Source organism: Gymnoscopelus microlampas (genome assembly GCF_963454915.1).
Source record: "Gymnoscopelus microlampas genome assembly, chromosome: 3".
NCBI lineage: Eukaryota > Metazoa > Chordata > Actinopteri > Myctophiformes > Myctophidae > Gymnoscopelus > Gymnoscopelus microlampas.
In genome coordinates, this window is record NC_139940.1 from 23,400,908 (window position 1) to 23,419,508 (window position 18,601).

The 18,601-nt window shown below is 40.5% G+C and overlaps 1 protein-coding gene across 1 annotated transcript; it reads left to right on the forward strand.

Moving 5' to 3' along the window:
* Window positions 1-1,107: 1,107 nt before the first annotated feature.
* On the forward strand, window positions 1,108-2,391 carry her7 (hairy and enhancer of split related-7). Its single transcript, XM_084052522.1, has 3 exons — window positions 1,108-1,234; window positions 1,444-1,539; window positions 1,655-2,391. Exons 1-3 carry the CDS (start codon window positions 1,196-1,198, stop codon window positions 2,186-2,188), a joined length of 669 nt encoding a protein of 222 aa, XP_083908648.1. The 5' UTR covers window positions 1,108-1,195; the 3' UTR covers window positions 2,189-2,391.
* Window positions 2,392-18,601: the final 16,210 nt, after the last annotated feature.

The window sequence follows — 18,601 nt, forward strand, 5'->3', positions numbered from 1 at the left end:
ATAGTTTCCACTTAAAAACCCAACACGTTTCCAAAAATATGACTTAGGCTACAGACCCCCTTTAAAGGTCGTCACAGTTATGCTTTGACAGCGTGGGAACTTTGTCCCAAAAATATCTATGTTTCGCATCTGGCCATTCTGACAGACATCTCTTTTGCTTAAGGATCGCACTTTACAAGTGAGGGTTTTAACATTAAGCTAAGCATGCAGTTCACACCTGCGGCATGCACCACGCGTGGATCAATGCAATATTCATGATGCCTGTCACCAGTCTCAGCGGCTGGGAGTGCTGAGAGGGGGCTTGTGCTATGAAACTCATTTGCGTGACACCAAAGTGTGCCTTTGAAAATATTCTTGCGCGTAAATCCAGCTATATAGGCACGACAATTGCGCACACTAATGTTGCAGGATTCGATAATCAGTGAATCCTATGGCAGCCTAGCATAGGCCTAGACGTGTTTTTATGAATGTAAAAAAAAATTGAAACGCACCGCTACTTACTCTAGCTACTCATAGCTTATCAGGAATAAAAATGTTTTCGTTGTATCTCGATTCTTCCCTCTCTTGAAAATGACAAATGATGCGAGCTTGAAGGAAAAATAATTCCACCCACTTATTTACACCTGTAAACCTGTGTGTGAGGTGACTTAAAGTAAAGTAGAAAAGTACTCATTATGCAGAATGTCCGATTCACAAGTTTTCAAATGTATAAAATGAATACAAATCTTTTTAAAATAGCCGATCTACAAGCTCACAATGTGTTGTTGTGAGCTTGTAGATCGGCTATTTTCAAATGGCCTAATATAGGGCTGAAGTGGGTGATCAAAATCTTCAAAGTAACTACAAAGGTTTTTCAAATAATTAGTGGAGTAAAAGTATAATATTTGCCTCTGAGATAGTGGAGTGGAAGTAAAAGTATTGCAATTTGGAAATACTCCAGTAAAATTCAAATTTGACAAGTATAGTAGGCCTACTTCGTTACTTTACACCACTGGTAGGAGGAGTCAGCTGAGTCACTGAGCGCCCCGCCCACGGCCCACCCAGGGCATAAAAGCCGTCAGTGCTCTTGCTTCGTAGGTCACACTGACACAACAATATCACCCACAGGATTGAAACTAAGAAAACGGACATCACATCGGACATCTGCTACCATACCATTGTATATCTTTTTTCCATTTTTGATTTCTGGATCAAGATGAAACTCTACGAAGATGATCCAAAAATCAACAGGAAGGTAGGTGGTGCAATCTATATTTAATATATTATAAATAGATATATAGAAATAGACTGTCAGGGAAAACCTATGCAATTCCCTGATTGGGAATTATTTCTTGAAACCAGCCTCCCTCCCTATAGGTCTAAGCTAAACAATGCTTAAAATGGTATTTTGACAGACTGTAGACTAACCTCCTTCCACGATTTCGTTTCGTCTGACTCTTCCAGCTCCTCAAGATTCAAACAGAGAGGCGTCGCAGGGAGAGAATGAACCGCAGCATTGAAAGTCTGCGGACCCTTTTGTCGCAGGATCCACCACAACAGGTAAATATCTCACTCAGTCTCAGACCATATTGTGACCCTTAAAGTGAATGGGCCTATAGAGTTAGGCAGCACTTTGGATGTTGTATTAACCTGGCTGTCACCGTTTTTCTTACAGGGTGAGACTCAGCGCAGAGTGGAGAAAGCTGAGATTCTGGAACACACAGTCCTCTTCCTACAAAATGCCACTGACTGGGACAGAAATACAGCTGAAGGTGGAGGAGGACGGCAACATTCCTTCCAAGATGGTTTTTCGGAGTGCCTGCAGAGAGCAACCCAGTTCCTGGGACCTCAAGGGGAAGGGGAGAGGCTGGGAGAAGCACTGGATGCCTCTTTTGCTCCTCGTTTGGCCCGTTCTGTCTCCGTGAGCATGGATGCTGCAGCCAGCTCTCTAACACACATGAAGCCATCGTCCTTTAACTTGCAAATCTCCACACAGACCTCCATACACGGACAGCGGATTGCGCTCAAAATGAGAACATTGGCTCTTTCCCGACGAGTTCAACTTCAACGTGGGTATTCTAAAGTCTCCCGACAGCTTCAGAGTCCAAATCAACCTGAGGTCCTCAGGGTGCAGAGAATTACAGCGAGCAAAGAGAGCCAATCTCAGAGCCTCCCAGACAGCCGGTCACCGTGGAGGCCTTGGCCCTGAGTACAGAACCAGGACATTTACTGACAGTACGGCTGATGAATGCGTGGATGCAACATGCTTTATTCCTGACACTTCCTTAAGGATGTTTTTATGTAATGTTGTGAACATTGATCCCCGTCATTCTGACAATTCTATTGTAAATACTGTAAATATTGATGACGCCATTTGAACACGATATACAACAGCCCACTTATGTAATTAGGTTTGCACATTAATTTATTATATTTTTACCTTTGTATGAAAAATAAAAGAATCATAATCAAAATTGTGTTATTTATTTAGTTTAATAGACTATTTGCACCCTGTTTGTTGACTGTTGCTTGCAGGCACGTGTCTTTCAATGGCTCAAGTTAGCTCGTGCTTTCACACTTGTCCACCGCCATTTTCTCCAATTAAGGCATGGCATGGCACGTTTAATTATAAAGCATTTAAACAACAAGGCAATTCAAAGTGCTTTTCCATAAAACATTATGACATAGCGTTGGAGTGCAACATAAACACATAAAAAGGACATTCAAATAGGATGCATGATAAAGAAATGGAACAAACAATTAGACATTTCCCTGAATTGAAATACAGAAATCAAATTGAATTTGTTTATAGGCCTACCTAGAGAATTATCAATTTGTTTGCCCTATTTAATCCATATGTCGCATGTCTCGCTAGGAAGGCACCGGACGACTCCTTTTTGTCAGCATTATTGTTTCAATATGTACCCATAGTTATCTCCTTACGCATATTACGCAATTTACGCATACATTTTTAAACTCATACATTTGACATATTGCATTCATTTTGTGCCGCTGAATTAAAACACATTAAAATACATGACCTAGAGATGACCAATGAGGGGATTATCTATAGGCTAAACATAAAACGGGTAAAATGTTGATGTTAGAATTAATTGACAACATGGTCAATGACAGTAGGCTACAATACGTTTGCAGGCCAGGCATCATAGGCTGAAGTGGAGCTCCAATTGGTGCCGTGCAACTTCAGGCATCCATGATGAACAATCTATAGATAATCCTGTGTAGAATTTACTTTTATAATACATATATAACACATTATTACTCCATCACTAATTAGGCTATATGTTTAATGGTTTTGAGACAGTGCAGACTGTGGGCTGAACACTCAGACCAGACGTAAAGCCAAGCCTAATGCTGCATGGAGCAGTAGGCCTATCTTCTTGGTGAGAGAGTAGTTGAAAATAAGCTATTGGTCTGTATATTACGCATATGAAATGTTGGAACAATGTGTTGCTTGGTGCAGTATAAATTAGCAAAATACAAAGATATTGCTTTTTTGATTTGATTAATTTGACGAAATGTTGGCAAAAACTTTACACAAATTGCTGCTTTCCGCCTGCCTGGTGGCCCGGACGTAATGACAGGCCCAGCAGTCATATAACTAATTTGCATCTCTCAGATGTTAACGTGTGCGCGTGGGAACATGACAGGCAGACGTTGCAACAATGTATCAATTCTAACAGGTAATAAAGTGCAAATTACTTCCCTCTTTCCCCTTGGGAAGGAGTTGGTGGACTTGATCCCATGTCATTAAATTGGACCGTTTGTCTGTTTCAGCCGAAGAAAGACCATTAGGCTACACTTTATTGTATAGGCCTAGTAGGCCTATAACTCTCGCCAAAGCGGATTGATCACAAAAAACAAAGGTTTGTCAAGGCACACGCTTCACCTACCAATAATGAACCGTATACGTGTTCTAACACAAAACAACACATGCATACTGTTCATCTGTCGTAATCTACTCAGAGACAATTGAATTAAACTACAATAAACAGGCAATCGTTACCTGAGGTAGCCTAAATGTATTTAGTGACCAAGTTATTATTATATTTTAAATTAAACTTTACACGGTTGATTTAGGACACTGTGTTTTATGTTGCTTACATGTTCAATACCTCTGACAATCTGTGGAACAAAGCTAACTTAAGGGAAGTGTGTGAGGAAGAGGGAAGTGTGTGGGAACGCTCACACCTCTATCCAACACGTGCCAGTCATGGCAGCACATAAAACCTGCATTTTACAACGACACCACGCCGTGCGCTATATTCAGCCACAGGACAGGACTCAGTGTGTTGGTAACGTGGGAGTCCATGCACTTCAAACCCAAGCCCCCCTCTAATTTCGTATCAATTCCAATAGGTAGGCTAATCATATAATATAGCTGACGTTGATAACTTTACCCCACCGGGCCTTGCCCTTTAATTTAACTCAAACATTTAAAAAGAAAAAAAATCGAGTTTGAGAAAATCTAAAAGAATATAAACCCCAGAGAATATCTTTCAAACATCGCAAATGTATTTCGGTGCGTTTGGCCTATAGGGCCCTATAGGCTATTAGAATGAACATTATGGATTCTCATAGATAGATGTTAGATCAGTTGAAGTTTGATTTAGCAGAATAAATTAATCCTGCAACTAAATAAGACAAGAACAAAGTTTACAGCAGAAAAGGGGTATCTTTCCCAACTGTCGAGTCACCACTTCAAAGGCACGCTTATTTCACTGACACGCGCCATAGAGACATGCTGTGACACACTGGCGACACCTGACCTGTCAAGCCGACAGGTCAGCTTGACAGGTCGGGTGTCGACAGCTTACCGTAGTTGTCCGTCTTGGTTGGCATGCGTTTGAAACGAAACAGAGGTGTCAACTTCACACGAACCCCGTTGAGCAATGGCTCGTGCTCTGCGCGTGCGCGTGCGTGCGTGTGTGCGTGCGTGTGTGTGTGTGTGTGTGTGTGTGTGTGTGTGTGTGTGTGTGTGTGTGTGTGTGTGTGTGTGTGTGTGTGTGTGTGTGTGTGTGTGTGTGTGTGTGTGCCATAGACTGTAAAAAAGAAGGGTGTGTGCGCGCGTGTGTGGTTCTGACAGTTCCAGCAGAGGATGTGGGTTCAAGATTGAAGGTTATATATTTTTCTAAGTTTTTTTTGTGTAGCCTACACATATAGAGTAGCCTAACATTTTACTTTTGTTTGGCTCAACGGACTTTGCAGCATGCAGCAGCAACAACAACAACAACAACAACAACATAACATGATAGGAAAACAAATTGAAGAGAGGAAATAAAGGTCATTACATTTAGGCTACATTAAGCAGTCCATGAATATCATAGAGTTAAAAATAAATGAATATAGCCTATAGCAGCAGCAAATAATATATACTCACGGGAATAGTGTCTCCGCACCTAACTGTAAACATAATGTAGCCTACGTCACATTCAACTTGTTTCTCATTTCCGGTTTCTTTTCCTCTCCTCTGCTCACCTCGCGCCCCTCTTGCAGTACCTTTGCGCACCACTAGGGAAACAGTGGGCTGCATGGGCTGAAGAAGACTTTGCTATATAACCTATTTTGTCGACAGTTTGCTGGCACGTGTCTTAGTTAGATGCTCAAGCTCAACCTATGGGCTCGTGCTTTCACACTGCTGTGATGCATGAACGGTGCCACACGTTGTCATTCTTCTCCAAGTCAAAGAGGATGCAGATAAAGAAATGGGACAGACAATTGGATATTTCCCTGAGTGTAAGTTGAATTATTGTTTGCCCTATTATTTCCTCCATGCAATCAAATGCCATCAGGCCTTCTTTTCTGTCAGCTAGAACTTTACAAAAAAAATTGCTTACTTGCCAGAGAAGAAACGTTGCGTATCAATAAATAAATAATACCCTAAACACGCATAGTCTCCTGTGAATTGTGAAGCCGACATTTTGCCGGCGTATCGTATGCACTGTCTTGGTTGGCACGCGTTTGAAACAGAGGTGTCAACTTAATTGACACGAGCCCCTTCTTGAGCAGTGGCTCGTGCTCTATGACTGCGGCTCTGCTGAGGATGAAAGATGTTTATATTTTCTGAATATTAGCAACACATTAAACATCACGTGTCGAATAATAGCGCTAATTGAAATATCAGCTAGCAGCCTGCATTTGATATCTAGTATGTAAATGAAAGTATATGCCTGTTTGGTATCTACTGAGTCATTCCAAATAAGTTCATTCTGATGAGCCTCATCGTTCTTTAATTACAACTTAAATGTTCTGCTTGTCTGGGACAATTGTCACTGCACCCTCCCAACATGTAATGACGCGTGCACGTGCCAATGTGGGCACATTTTAAAAGCTTTCTTTCATGAATGTAGCCGGCTAGCAGCAGTCATCAATGACCCTGATTTTTCAATCTGGAGAATGTAAACACATTTCCCGGCCACTTTGTTTCATTTTCCTTCTTTCTTTTGCGCTCTCCTTTTTACTCAAATCAAAAGATTGACTTTTCTTTATAATAGCCTTTTTGGTCAATCTGGCACGTGTCTTTCTGGCAAGTAGCCTAATTAAAATGTAGGGTAACTTGCGCCGACAACGTGGCGCCTGCTGCCATTGTGAACAGAGTCACGGGAACTGTTGCTGAGCTATTCTCTTTCACACACAAATTAGCACAGAGGTGTTATTAGACATGCATTGACACCTCAAATTTAAATAATCCCACTTAGAAACTAAAACTCAGTTTAAAAAGAAACATTTCGTTATTTAGAAATAGAGTTCGCCTAAATATGATGCAAATCTTTAGGCTATAAAAATATATACACAAATATGAAAAGCTATTTGAATTAAAACAACAAAGATCCATATGTGTAAATGTTTCAATGTGCGCTACTGCACACGGCTATTTTTGTCAGATAGGCTATACCATTTTCTTTCCAATTATGAATGCATATCCGTGCGTGAAATAAGTGATGTCCCTGGCATTTTTTTTGATCAAATTCTGATCTTTGTTTAAAGGTTTTCCATAACAAATATCTCATTTATTATGCCTTGACAGCGGTGCGTGGGAACTTATCCCAACCTTTATTAAAGTTTCGCAGCTACAGCTAGACATTCTGGCAGACAGTCTCTTTCACTTGTAAATAAGTATAAGAAGTTTACAAGTGTGTGTGAGTTCAGCTAAGCATGCCGTTCACACCTCATGGCAGCACGTGCCCGTGGTGGATACTTTGATCTTCAGAATCGTAATACTATGATGCCCAGAATATACTATCCAGAGTGCAATGCAGAAAATATGAATACACTTATTAAAAAAATATAATAGTTAATAGCTTTTTTTGTTTACATTTGGCGTTGTCTAGCAGGAGAAAGCCTAAAATGTAGCTATTAAATGTGCAGTATCGTGGTGGCTTTGGCTTTTTATTTTTTTTTAAAAACGAAAATACATTTTCAAGTCGGAATTCCTATATTATCCAATCAGGAGAGAGAACAGGTGAAATTCGATTAGATGTGATGCCACGGTAACTGGAAGAGTGGGAATCTGCAGCCGATCTGAGAAGTCTGGGCAACTCAATGTTAAATTGTCAATTGTTCCCATTATGTAAAATCAAATAAGAATAAAGTATGCTTTGGGAAATGGTCTGAAATAAGGTATACATGATTTGAACATGCTTGAACATTTGACATTTAAGGCCTAATTATTTCAACAATTGCTACGAATTCATAAATAAAAAAAAACTGTGGATAGCCAATACCGATTGGCCTGTCATTTTGGGTATAAACATATTGTTGAAGGGTGAATTTAGGTCTGATAAGAATGTACCATTCATGTCCAAATCATGCAGAGGCCTACTTTACATCATCTCAAACCATTTTACAAAAATGTAGGCCTACTTTACTTTTTCACATTTTGCGGAAAAATAGCCAATTTCATATTGAGGTGCCTGCCCAGACTTCTCAGGTGCCCACTCTTCCTACATCCAATGCCAAAAAGAAATGAGCAGAGCACACACATTTGGAACTGAAGCTAATAAATGGGCACTCATCCTGATTGGATGAAATTGGCAACCCACCTGAAAATGTATTTTCTCTGGAGAGACAGGAAGACTCCTACTGAACAAACACTAAATCGGAATCAGAGCTATCAGAGCTTTAAGTTTGAAACAAAAAGCTTTTTGTTTTAACGAAAAAATATAACTTTTGCTAAATTTCATTTGTCATTCAAAAGCAAATAATGTAATAGTCAATAATTTCCATGCACTTAGTTCAAGTTACCTTTACCAGTATGTGTAAACAAGCATGTTTACTGGTTAACACACGTGGTGGGAGGAGTCACTGACCGGCCCGCCCGCCCACCACCCACTCCAAGGCTTAAAAGTCGTCAGTGCTCTGCTTCGTGGTCACAGTGGAAACATTCACCCACAGGACTGAACTCAAGAGGATATCTGACAGCTACCATTGTATGATTTTTTCTATACTTATCCGTTTTTGATTTCTGGATCTCACGATGAAACTTTACGAAGAGGAAGCGAAAATCAATAGGAAGGTGTGTATTGTAAGCTATTCAATTCAATATTGGCCTAAATATAGAGAAATGGTGTTGAAATATAACCCTACAAAGGATTTGAGTGTAAATTGGTATTCTTAAGTCTCCCTAGTTGGCTTAAAGGCTATAGGTTTGTAAATTTGGTACGATTTTGTCAAACCTGTAGACTGACCTCTTTCCACTATGTCGTTTTTCCTGACTCTTCTAGCTCCTCAAGCCTCAGATAGAGAGACGTCGAAGGGAGAGAATGAGTCGCAGCATTGAAAGTCTACGGACCCTTTTGTTACAAGATCCACAACAACAGGTAAAACCCTCACACCACATGACTACACAGTGGAAACTCCTCACAATGCCAAGATCATGATGTTGGGTTGGGGTTGCGTATTAACCTGGCTGTCACTGCTTTCTTACAGGGTGAGACTCAGCGCAGAGTGGAGAAAGCTGAGATTCTGGAACACACGGTCCTCTTCCTACAAAATGCCGCTGCCTGGGACAGAAGTAAACCTGAATGTGGAGGAGGACGGCAACATTCTTTCCAAGATGGCTTTTCGGAGTGCCTGCAGAGAGCAACCCAGTTCCTGGGACCTCAAGGGGAAGGGGAGAGGCTGGGAGAAGCACTGGATGCCTCTTTTGCTCCTCGTTTGGCCCGTTCTGTCTCCGTGCGCATGGATGCTGCAGCCAGCTCTCTAACACACATGAAGCCATCGTCCTTTAACTTGCAAATCTCCACACAGACCTCCATACACGGACAGCGGATTGCGCTCAAAATGAGAACATTGGCTCTTTCCCGACGAGTTCAACTTCAACGTGGGTATTCTAAAGTCTCCCAACAGCTTCAGAGTCCAAATCAACCTGAGGTCCTCAGGGTGCAGAGAATTACAGCGAGCAAAGAGAGCCAATCTCAGAGCCTCCCAGACAGCCGGTCACCGTGGAGGCCTTGGCCCTGAATACAGAATCTGGACATTTGCTTACAGTAGCTACTGCTGATGAATGCGTGGATGCAACATGCTTTATTCCTGACACTTCCTTAAGGATGTTTTTATGTAATGTTGTGAACATTGATCCCCGTTATTCTGACAATTCTATTGTAAATACTGTAAATATTGATGACGCCATTTGAACACGACATACAACAGCCCACTTATGTAATTAAAATTGCACATTAATTTATTATATTTTTACCTTTGTATGAAAAATAAAAGAATCATAATCAAAATGGTGATAATTATTTAGTTTAATAGACTATTTGTTGACTGTTGCTTGCAGGCACGTGTCTTTCAATGGCTCAAGTTAGCGCGTGCTTTCACACTTGTCCACCGCCATTTTCTACAATTAAGGCATGGCACGTTTAATTATAAAGCATTTAAACAACAAGGCAATTCAAAGTGCTTTTCCATAAAACATTATGACATAGCGTTGGAGTGCAACATAAACACATAAAAGGACATTCAAAGAGGATGCATGATAAAGAAATGGAACAAACAATTAGACATTTCCCTAAATCAAATTGAATTTGTTTATAGGCCTATAGAGAATTATCAATTTGTTTGCCCTATTTAATCCATATGTCGCATGTCTCGCTAGGAAGCCACCGGGCGACTCTTTTTTGTCAGAAGTATTGTTTCAATATGTACCCATAGTTATCTCCTTACGCATATTACGCAATTTACGCATACATTTGACATATTGCATTCATTTTGTGCCGCTGAATAATGCAACAACAAGGCACACATTAAAATACATGATCCAGAGATGACCAATGAGGGGATTATATATAGGCTAAACATAAAACGGGTAAAATGTTGACGTTAGAATGAATTAATTAATTGATGGTCAATGATTGTACAGTAGGCTACAATACGTTTGCAGGCCAGGCATCATAGGCTGAAGTGGAGCTCCAATTGGTGCCGTGCAACTACAGGCATCCATGATGAACAATCTATAGATAATCCTGTGTAGAATTTACTTTTATAATACATATATAACACATTATTACTCCATCACTAATTAGGCTATATGTTTAATGGTTTTGAGACAGTGCAGACTGAGGGCTGAACACTCAGTAGCCAAGCCTAATGCTGGAGCAGTATATATATCTTCTTAGTGAGAGAGTAGTTGAAAATAAGCTATTGGTCTGTAAATTACGCATATGAAATGTGGGTTGCTTGGTGCAGTATAAATTAGCAAAATACAAAGATATTGCTTTTTTGATTTGATTAATTTGACGAAATGTTGGCAAAAACTTCACACAAACTGCTGCTTTCCGCCTGCCTGGTGGTCCGGACGTAATGACAGGCCGGGTATTTTGTGGCAGCAGTCATATAACTAATTTGCATCTCTCAGATGTTAACGTGTGCGCGTGGGAACATGACAGGCAGACTTTGCAACAATGTATCAATTCTAACAGGTAATAAAGTGCAAATTACTTCCCTCTTTCCCCTTGGGAAAGAGTTGGTGGACTTGATCCCATGTCATTAAATTGGACCGTTTGTCCGTTTCAGCCGAAGAAAGACCATTAGGCTACACTTTATTGTTATAGGCCTTTGTTATAGAGGATATGCGCATGCTTAAAGTGAATGGCACATCGAGTGGCAAATCGAGTGGCAAAGAAACATGCAAAATGAGTTTAACATTGTTTAATGTTGTTTAATGCAATCAGATATGACTTTTCTGTTTGGATGCATGGGCTGTCAAGGCCAGAAAGTATTTTTTTGACACTCAGTAGGCATTCCTGCATAACTTCCGGGTTTGATGATGATGTCACACGCATATCCTCTATAGTCAAGGCACACGCTTCACCTCCCGTGCACCAATAATGACCCGTATACGTGTGTTATAACACAAAACAACACAAGCATAGACCTACTACAGGTAGTACATCTGTCGTAATCTACTCAGAGACAGTTTAATTAAACTACAATCAACAGGCAATCGTTACCTGAGGTATAGCCTAAATGTATTTAGTGACCAAGTTATTATTATATTTTAAATTAAACTTTACACTTGATTTAGTGTTTTGTATGTTGCTTACATGTTCTATACCGCTGACTGTCTGACATCTGAATCTGTGGAGCAAAGCTAACTTAAGGGAAGTGTGTGAGGAAGAGGGAAGTGTGTGGGAACGCTCACACCTCTATCCAACACGTGCCAGTCATGGCAGCACATAAAACCTGCATTTTACAACGACACCACGCCGTGCGCTATATTCAGCCACAGGACAGGACTCATTTTGCATGTCAAATGTAAGTGTGACATAAGTGTAGTATGTTGGATGTAGCATGCACTTCAAACCCAAGCCCCCCTCCAATTTCGTATCAATTCCAATAGTTATAGGCTAATCATATAAAGCTGACGTTGATAACTTTACCCCACCGGGCCTTGACCTTTAATTTAACTTAAAAATGTAATAAGAAAAAAAGTTTAGTCTGAGAAAATCTAAAAGAATATAAACCCCAGAGAATATCTTTCAAACATCGCAAATGTATTTCGGTGCGTTTGGCCTAGGGCCCTATAGGCTAGAAGGAACATTATGGATTCTCATAGATAGATGTTATCAGTTGAAGTTTGATTTAGCAGAATAAATTAACCCTGCAACTAAATAAGACAAGAACAAAGTTTACAGCAGAAAATGGGTATCTTTCCCAACTGTCGAGTCGCCACATCAAAGGCACGCTTATTTCACTGACACGCGCCATAGAGACATGCTGTGACACACTGGCAACACCCGACCTGTCAAGCCGGTCAGCTTGACAGGTCGGGTGTCGACAGCATTACCATAGTTGTCAGTCTTGGATGGCATGCGTTTGAAACAGAGGTGTCAACTTGACACGAACCCCGTTGAGCAATGGCTCGTGCTCTGCGCGTGCATGTGTGTGTGTGTGTGTGTGTGTGTGTGTGTGTGTGTGTGTGTGTGTGTGTGTGTGTGTGTGTGTGTGTGTGTGTGTGTGTGTGTGTGTGTGTGTGTGTGTGTGTGTGTGTGTGTGTGTGTGTGTGTGTGTGTGTGTGTGTGTGTGTGTGTGTGTGTGTGTGTGTGTGTGTGGTTCTGACAGTTCCGGCAGAGGATGTGGGTTCAAGATTGAAGGTTATGTTTTTTTTTTTTTTTACATCTTGTGTAGCCTACACATATAGAGTAGCCTAACATTTTACTTTTGTTCGGCTCAACGACACATAGTAACATGATAGGAAAACAAATTGAAGAGAGGAAATGAAGGTCATTACATTTAGGCTACATTAAGCAGTCTATGAATATCATAGAGTTAAAAATAAATGAATATATCCTATAATAGCAGCAGCAAATAATATATACTCACGGGAAAAGTGTCTCCGCACCTAACTGTAAACATCGCCAGCGTCTCAACCTGAATAATGTAGCCTACGTCACATATTCAACTTCTCCTCTGCTCACCTCGCGCCCCTCTTGCAGTACCTTTGCGCACCACTAGGGAAACAGTGGGCTGCATGGGCTGAAGAAGACTTTGCTATAATAACCTATTTTGTCAACAGTTTGCTGGCACGTGTCTTAGTTAGATGCTCAAGCTCAACCTATGGGCTCGTGCTTTCACACAGCTGTGATGCATGAACGGTGCCACACGTTGTCATTCTTCTCCAAGTCAAAGAGGATGCAGATAAAGAAATGGGACAGACAATTGGATATTTCCCTGAGTGTAAGTTGAATTATTGTTTGCCCTATTATTTCCTCCATGCAATCAAATGCCATCAGGCCTTCTTTTCTGTCAGCTAGAACTTTACAAAAAAAATTGCTTACTTGCCAGAGAAGAAACGTTGCGTAATCAATAAATAAATAAATAATACCCTAAACACGCATAGTCTCCTGTGAATTGTGAATGTAGCCGACATTTTGCCTTGTCTTGGTTGGCACGCGTTTGAAACAGAGGTGTCAACTTAATTGACACGAGCCCCTTCTTGAGCAGTGGCTCGTGCTCTATGACTGCGGCTCTGCTGAGGATGAAAGATGTTTATATTTTCTGAATATTAGCAACACATAAAACATCACGTGTCGAATAATAACTGAAATATCAGCTAGCAGCCTGCATTTGATATCTAGTATGTAAATGAAAGTATATGCCTGTTTGATAGATCTACTGAGTCATTCCAAATAAGTTCATTCTGATGAGCCTCATCGTTCTTTAATTACAACTTAAATGTTCTGCTTGTCTGGGACAATTGTCACTGCACCCTCCCAACATGTAATTACGCGTGCACGTGCCAATGTGGGTACATAGCTAGCTTTCTTTCATGAATGTAGCCGGCTAGCAGCAGTCATCAATGACCCTGATTTTTCAATCTGGAGAATGTAAACAAATTGCCCGGCCACTTTGTTTCATTTTCCTTCTTTCTTTTGCGCTCTCTTTTTTAATCAAATCAAAAGATTGACTTTTCTTTATAATAGCCTATTTGGTCAACCCGGCACGTGTCTTTCTGGCACGTAGCCTAATTAAAATGTAGGGTAACTTGCACCGACAACGTGGCGCCTGCTGCCATTGTGAACAGAGTCACGGGAACTGTTGCTGAGCTATTTTCTTTCACACACAAATTAGCACAGAGGTGTTATTAGACATAAATTGACACCTCAAATTTAAATAATCTCACTTAGAAACTAAAACCCAGTTTAAAAAGAAACATTTCGTCATTTAGAAATAGAGTTAGCCTAAATATGATGCAAATCTTTAGGCTATAAAAATATATACACAAATATGAAAAGCTATAGTGGAATTAGAACAACAAAGATCCATATGTGTAAATGCTTCAATGCGCGCTACTGCTCACGGCTATTTTTGCAATTTTCATATATATAACTTTCCAATTATATTAAAACTGAATGCATATCCGTGCATTTTTTTAATCAAATTCTGATCTTTGTTTAAAAGGTTGTCCATAACAAATATCTCATTTATTATGCCTTGACAGCAGTGCATGGGAACTTATCCCAAACTTTATTAAAGTTTCGCAGCTACAGCTAGACATTCTGGCAGACAGTCTCTTTCACTTGTAAATAAGTATAAGAAGTTTACAAGTGTGTGTGAGTTCAGCTAAGCATGCCGTTCACACCTCACTGGCAGCACGTGCCCGTGGAGGATACTTTGATCTTCAGAATCGTAATTATGTACTATGTCAGTAGCCCAGAATATACTATCCAGAGTGCAATGCAGAAAATATGAATACACTTATTAAAACACATAATAGTTAATAGCTTTTTATGTTTGCGTTTGGCGTTGTTTAGCAGGAGAAAGTGGTGGTATCGTGGTGGCTTTGGCTTTTTATTTTATTATTATTATTGTATTTATTGTTAAAATAGCATTTGTTATTGTTTGTTCAGTAACAGGGGTTTCCCTGTCTTTCCAGCTCTTTGGTAAACCGAAAATGCATTTTCAGGTCCGAATTCCTATATTATCCAATCGAGAGAGAACAGGTGAAATTCGATTAGATGTGATGCCACGGTAACTGGAAGAGTGGGAACCTGCAGCCGATCTGAGAAGTCTGGGCAACTCAATGTTAAATTGGAAATAAAAATAAAATAAAATAAGAATAAAGTATGCTTTGGAAAATGGTCTGAAATAAGGCTATACATGATTTGAACGTGCTTGAACATTTGACATTTAAGGCCTAATTATTTCAACAATTGCTACGAATTGATAAAAAAAAAAAACCTGTGGATAGCCACTATACCGATTGGCCTGTCATTGGGCATAAACATATTGTTTATGGTCTGATAAGAATGCATGTTCAAATCATGCAGAGGCCTACTTTACATTATTTCAGACCATTTTACAAAGCGCACTTTTATTCTTTACTTTTTCACATTTTGCGGGAAAATAGCCAATTTCATATTGAGGTGCCTGCCCAGACTTCTCAGGTGCCCACTCTTCCTAAATCCAATGCCAAAAAGAAATTGAGCAGAGCACACACATTTGGAACTGAAGCTAACAAATGGGCACTCATCCTGATTGGATGAAATTGGCAACCCACCTGAAAATGTATTTTCTCTGGAGAGACTGAAGGACCCCTACTGAACAAACACTAAATCGGAATCAGAGCTTTAAACAAAAACCTTTTTGTTTTAACGAAAAAATATAACTTTTGCTATATTTAATTTGTCATTCAAAAGCAAATAATGTAATAGTCAATAATTTCCATGCACTTAGTTGAAGTTACCTTTACCAGTATGTGTAAACAAGCATGTTTACTGGTCGTGGTGGGAGGAGTCACTGACCGGCCCGCCCGCCCACCCACCCACTCAACGCTTAAAGGTCGTCAGTGCTCTGCTTCGTGGTCACAGTGGAAACATTCACCCACAGGACTGAACTCAAAAGGATATCTGACAGCTACCATTGTATGATTTTTTTCTATACGTATCCGTTTTTGATTTCTGGATCTCACGATGAAACTTTACGAAGAGGAAGCGAAAATCAATAGGAAGGTGTGTATTGTAAGCTATTTAATTCAATATTGGCCTAAATATAGAGAAATAGTGTTGAAATATGAGAAATAATATTAATGACATGTGTAAATGTCTCCCTAGTTGGCTTATAGGCTATAGGTTTTTAAATTTGGTACGATTTTGTCAAACCTGTAGACTGACCTCTTTCCACTATGTCGTTTTTCCTGACTCTTCTAGCTCCTCAAGCCTCAGATAGAGAGACGTCGAAGGGAGAGAATGACTCGCAGCATTGAAAGTCTGCGGACCCTTTTGTTGCAAGATCCACAACAACAGGTAAAACCCTCACACCACATGACTGCACATTGGAAACTCCCCACAATGCCAAGATCATGATGTTGGGTTGGGGTTGCGTTACGTATATTAACTTGGCTGTCGCTGCTTTCTTACAGGGTGAGACTCAGCGCAGAGTGGAGAAAGCTGAGATTCTGGAACACACAGTCCTCTTCCTACAAAATGCCGCTGACTGGGACAGAAGTAAACCTGAAGGTGGAGGAGGACGGCAACATTCTTTCCAAGATGGCTTTTTGGAGTGCCTGCAGAGAGCAACCCAGTTCCTGGGACCTCAAGGGGAAGGGGAGAGGCTGGGGGAAGCCATGGATGCCTCTTTCGCTCCTCGTTTGGCCCGTTCTGTCTCCGTGCGCATGGATGCTGCAGCCAGTTCCTCCAGCTCTCTGACCCACATGAAGCCATCGTCCTTTAACTTGCAGATCTCCACACAGACCTCCATGCATGGACAGCGGATTGCTCTCAAAATGAGAACATTGGCTCTTTCCCGACGAGTTCAACTTCAACGTGGGTATTCTAAAGTTGCCCAACAGCTTCAGAGTCCAAATCAACCTGAGGTCCTCAGGGTGCAGAGAATTACAGCGAGCAAAGAGAGCCAATCTCAAAGCCTCCCAGACAGCCGGTCACCGTGGAGGCCATGGCCCTGAATACAGAACCAGGACATTTACTGACAGTACGGCTGGTGAATGCGTGGAGGATGCAACATGCTTTATTCCTGAGATTACCTTCAAGGATGTCTTTATGTTGTGAACATTGATCCCCGTGATTCTGTCAATTCTGAAGAATAACAAATATTGTAAAGTGTAAATACTGTAAATATTGTCATTTGAACACGTGCTGCCACAGCCTACTGCTTGTGTTACTCTTGTAATATTTATGTAATATATTTTGCACATTAATTTATTTTATTCTTGCCTTTGAAAAATAAAAACGTCATCATCAAAATTTTGCACACTATTTTGTCGACTGTTTGCTGGCACGTGCATGCCTTTAAAGTGACATGCCCAACGCATGGGCTCGTGCTTTCACACTCAAGGTGTGATGCAAAGGGTGCCACTATTTGTTCTTAAGCGGATGCATGATAAATATAGATATTTCCATGAGTGTAAAGTCGTCTACACTCAGAGATTCAATATTTACCCAGCGTCCTCTACGCAATTTACGCATCCGTTTTGAAATGCATACATTTATATTGCATTGATTTTGTGATTGTTATTTTTTTGAATTTGTATTCTAAAAATGTTGTATTCTGACAACATGGTCAATGATTGTACAGAACAATATATTTGCATCATAGGCTAAGTGGAGCTCCAATTGGTGTCGTGTAACTTCAGGCCCCCATGATGAATAATCTATAGATAATCATGTGTAGAATTCTACTTTTATTATACACATATAACACATTATTCCATCACTAACTATATATAATGGTTTTGAGACCGTATAGGCTGAACACAGAACACCCAGACGTGGAGCAGTCTCTCCTTTTTAGTGAGAGTTGAAAATAGGCTATGCCTATTGGTCTGTAAATTACGCATACTGAAATGTTGGAACAATGTGTTGCTTGGTGCTAGCCTGGGACCAGACGAATCTGCGAGTGCAAAAAAAAAAGATATAGTCGGCTACGCCAGGCTAGCTTGGTGCAGTATAAATTAGTTTGACCAAAATATAAAGATACTCTATTGCGCTATTGATTAATTTGACGAAATCTCGATTTAACAGTTCACACAACTGATGTTGCTGCTTCCCGCCTGCCCGGTGGCCCGGACGTAATGACAGGGTGTTTTGTGGCAGCAGTCATATAACTTGTTATCATCTCTCAAATGTCAACGTGTGCGCGTGGGAACATGACAGGCAGACTTTGCAACAATGTATCAATTCTAACAGGTAATAAAGTGGAAATGGCTTCCCCTCCTTTCCCTTGGGGAAGAGTTGGTGGACTTGATCCCATGTCATTAAATTGGACCGTTTGACCATTTTAGCCGAAGAAAGACCATTAGGCTACACTTTATTGTTATAGGCCTAGTATAACTCTCGCCAAAGCGGATGGATCACAAAATAAAAGGTTTGTCAAGGCACAAGCTTCACCTCCTGTGCACCAATATTGGCGCGCGTTTTAGCCCAAAACAACGCAGGCATGCAGGTATAATGCTACGTCTGTCCTAATTAACTAAAAGTTATTATTATATTTTAAATTAAACTTTACACGGTTGATTTAGGACACTGGTTTTTATACCGCTGACAATCTGTGGAACAAAGATAACTTAAGGGAAGTGTGTGGGAACGCTCACACCTCTATCCAACACCTGCCAGTCATGGCAGCACATAAAACCTGCATTTTA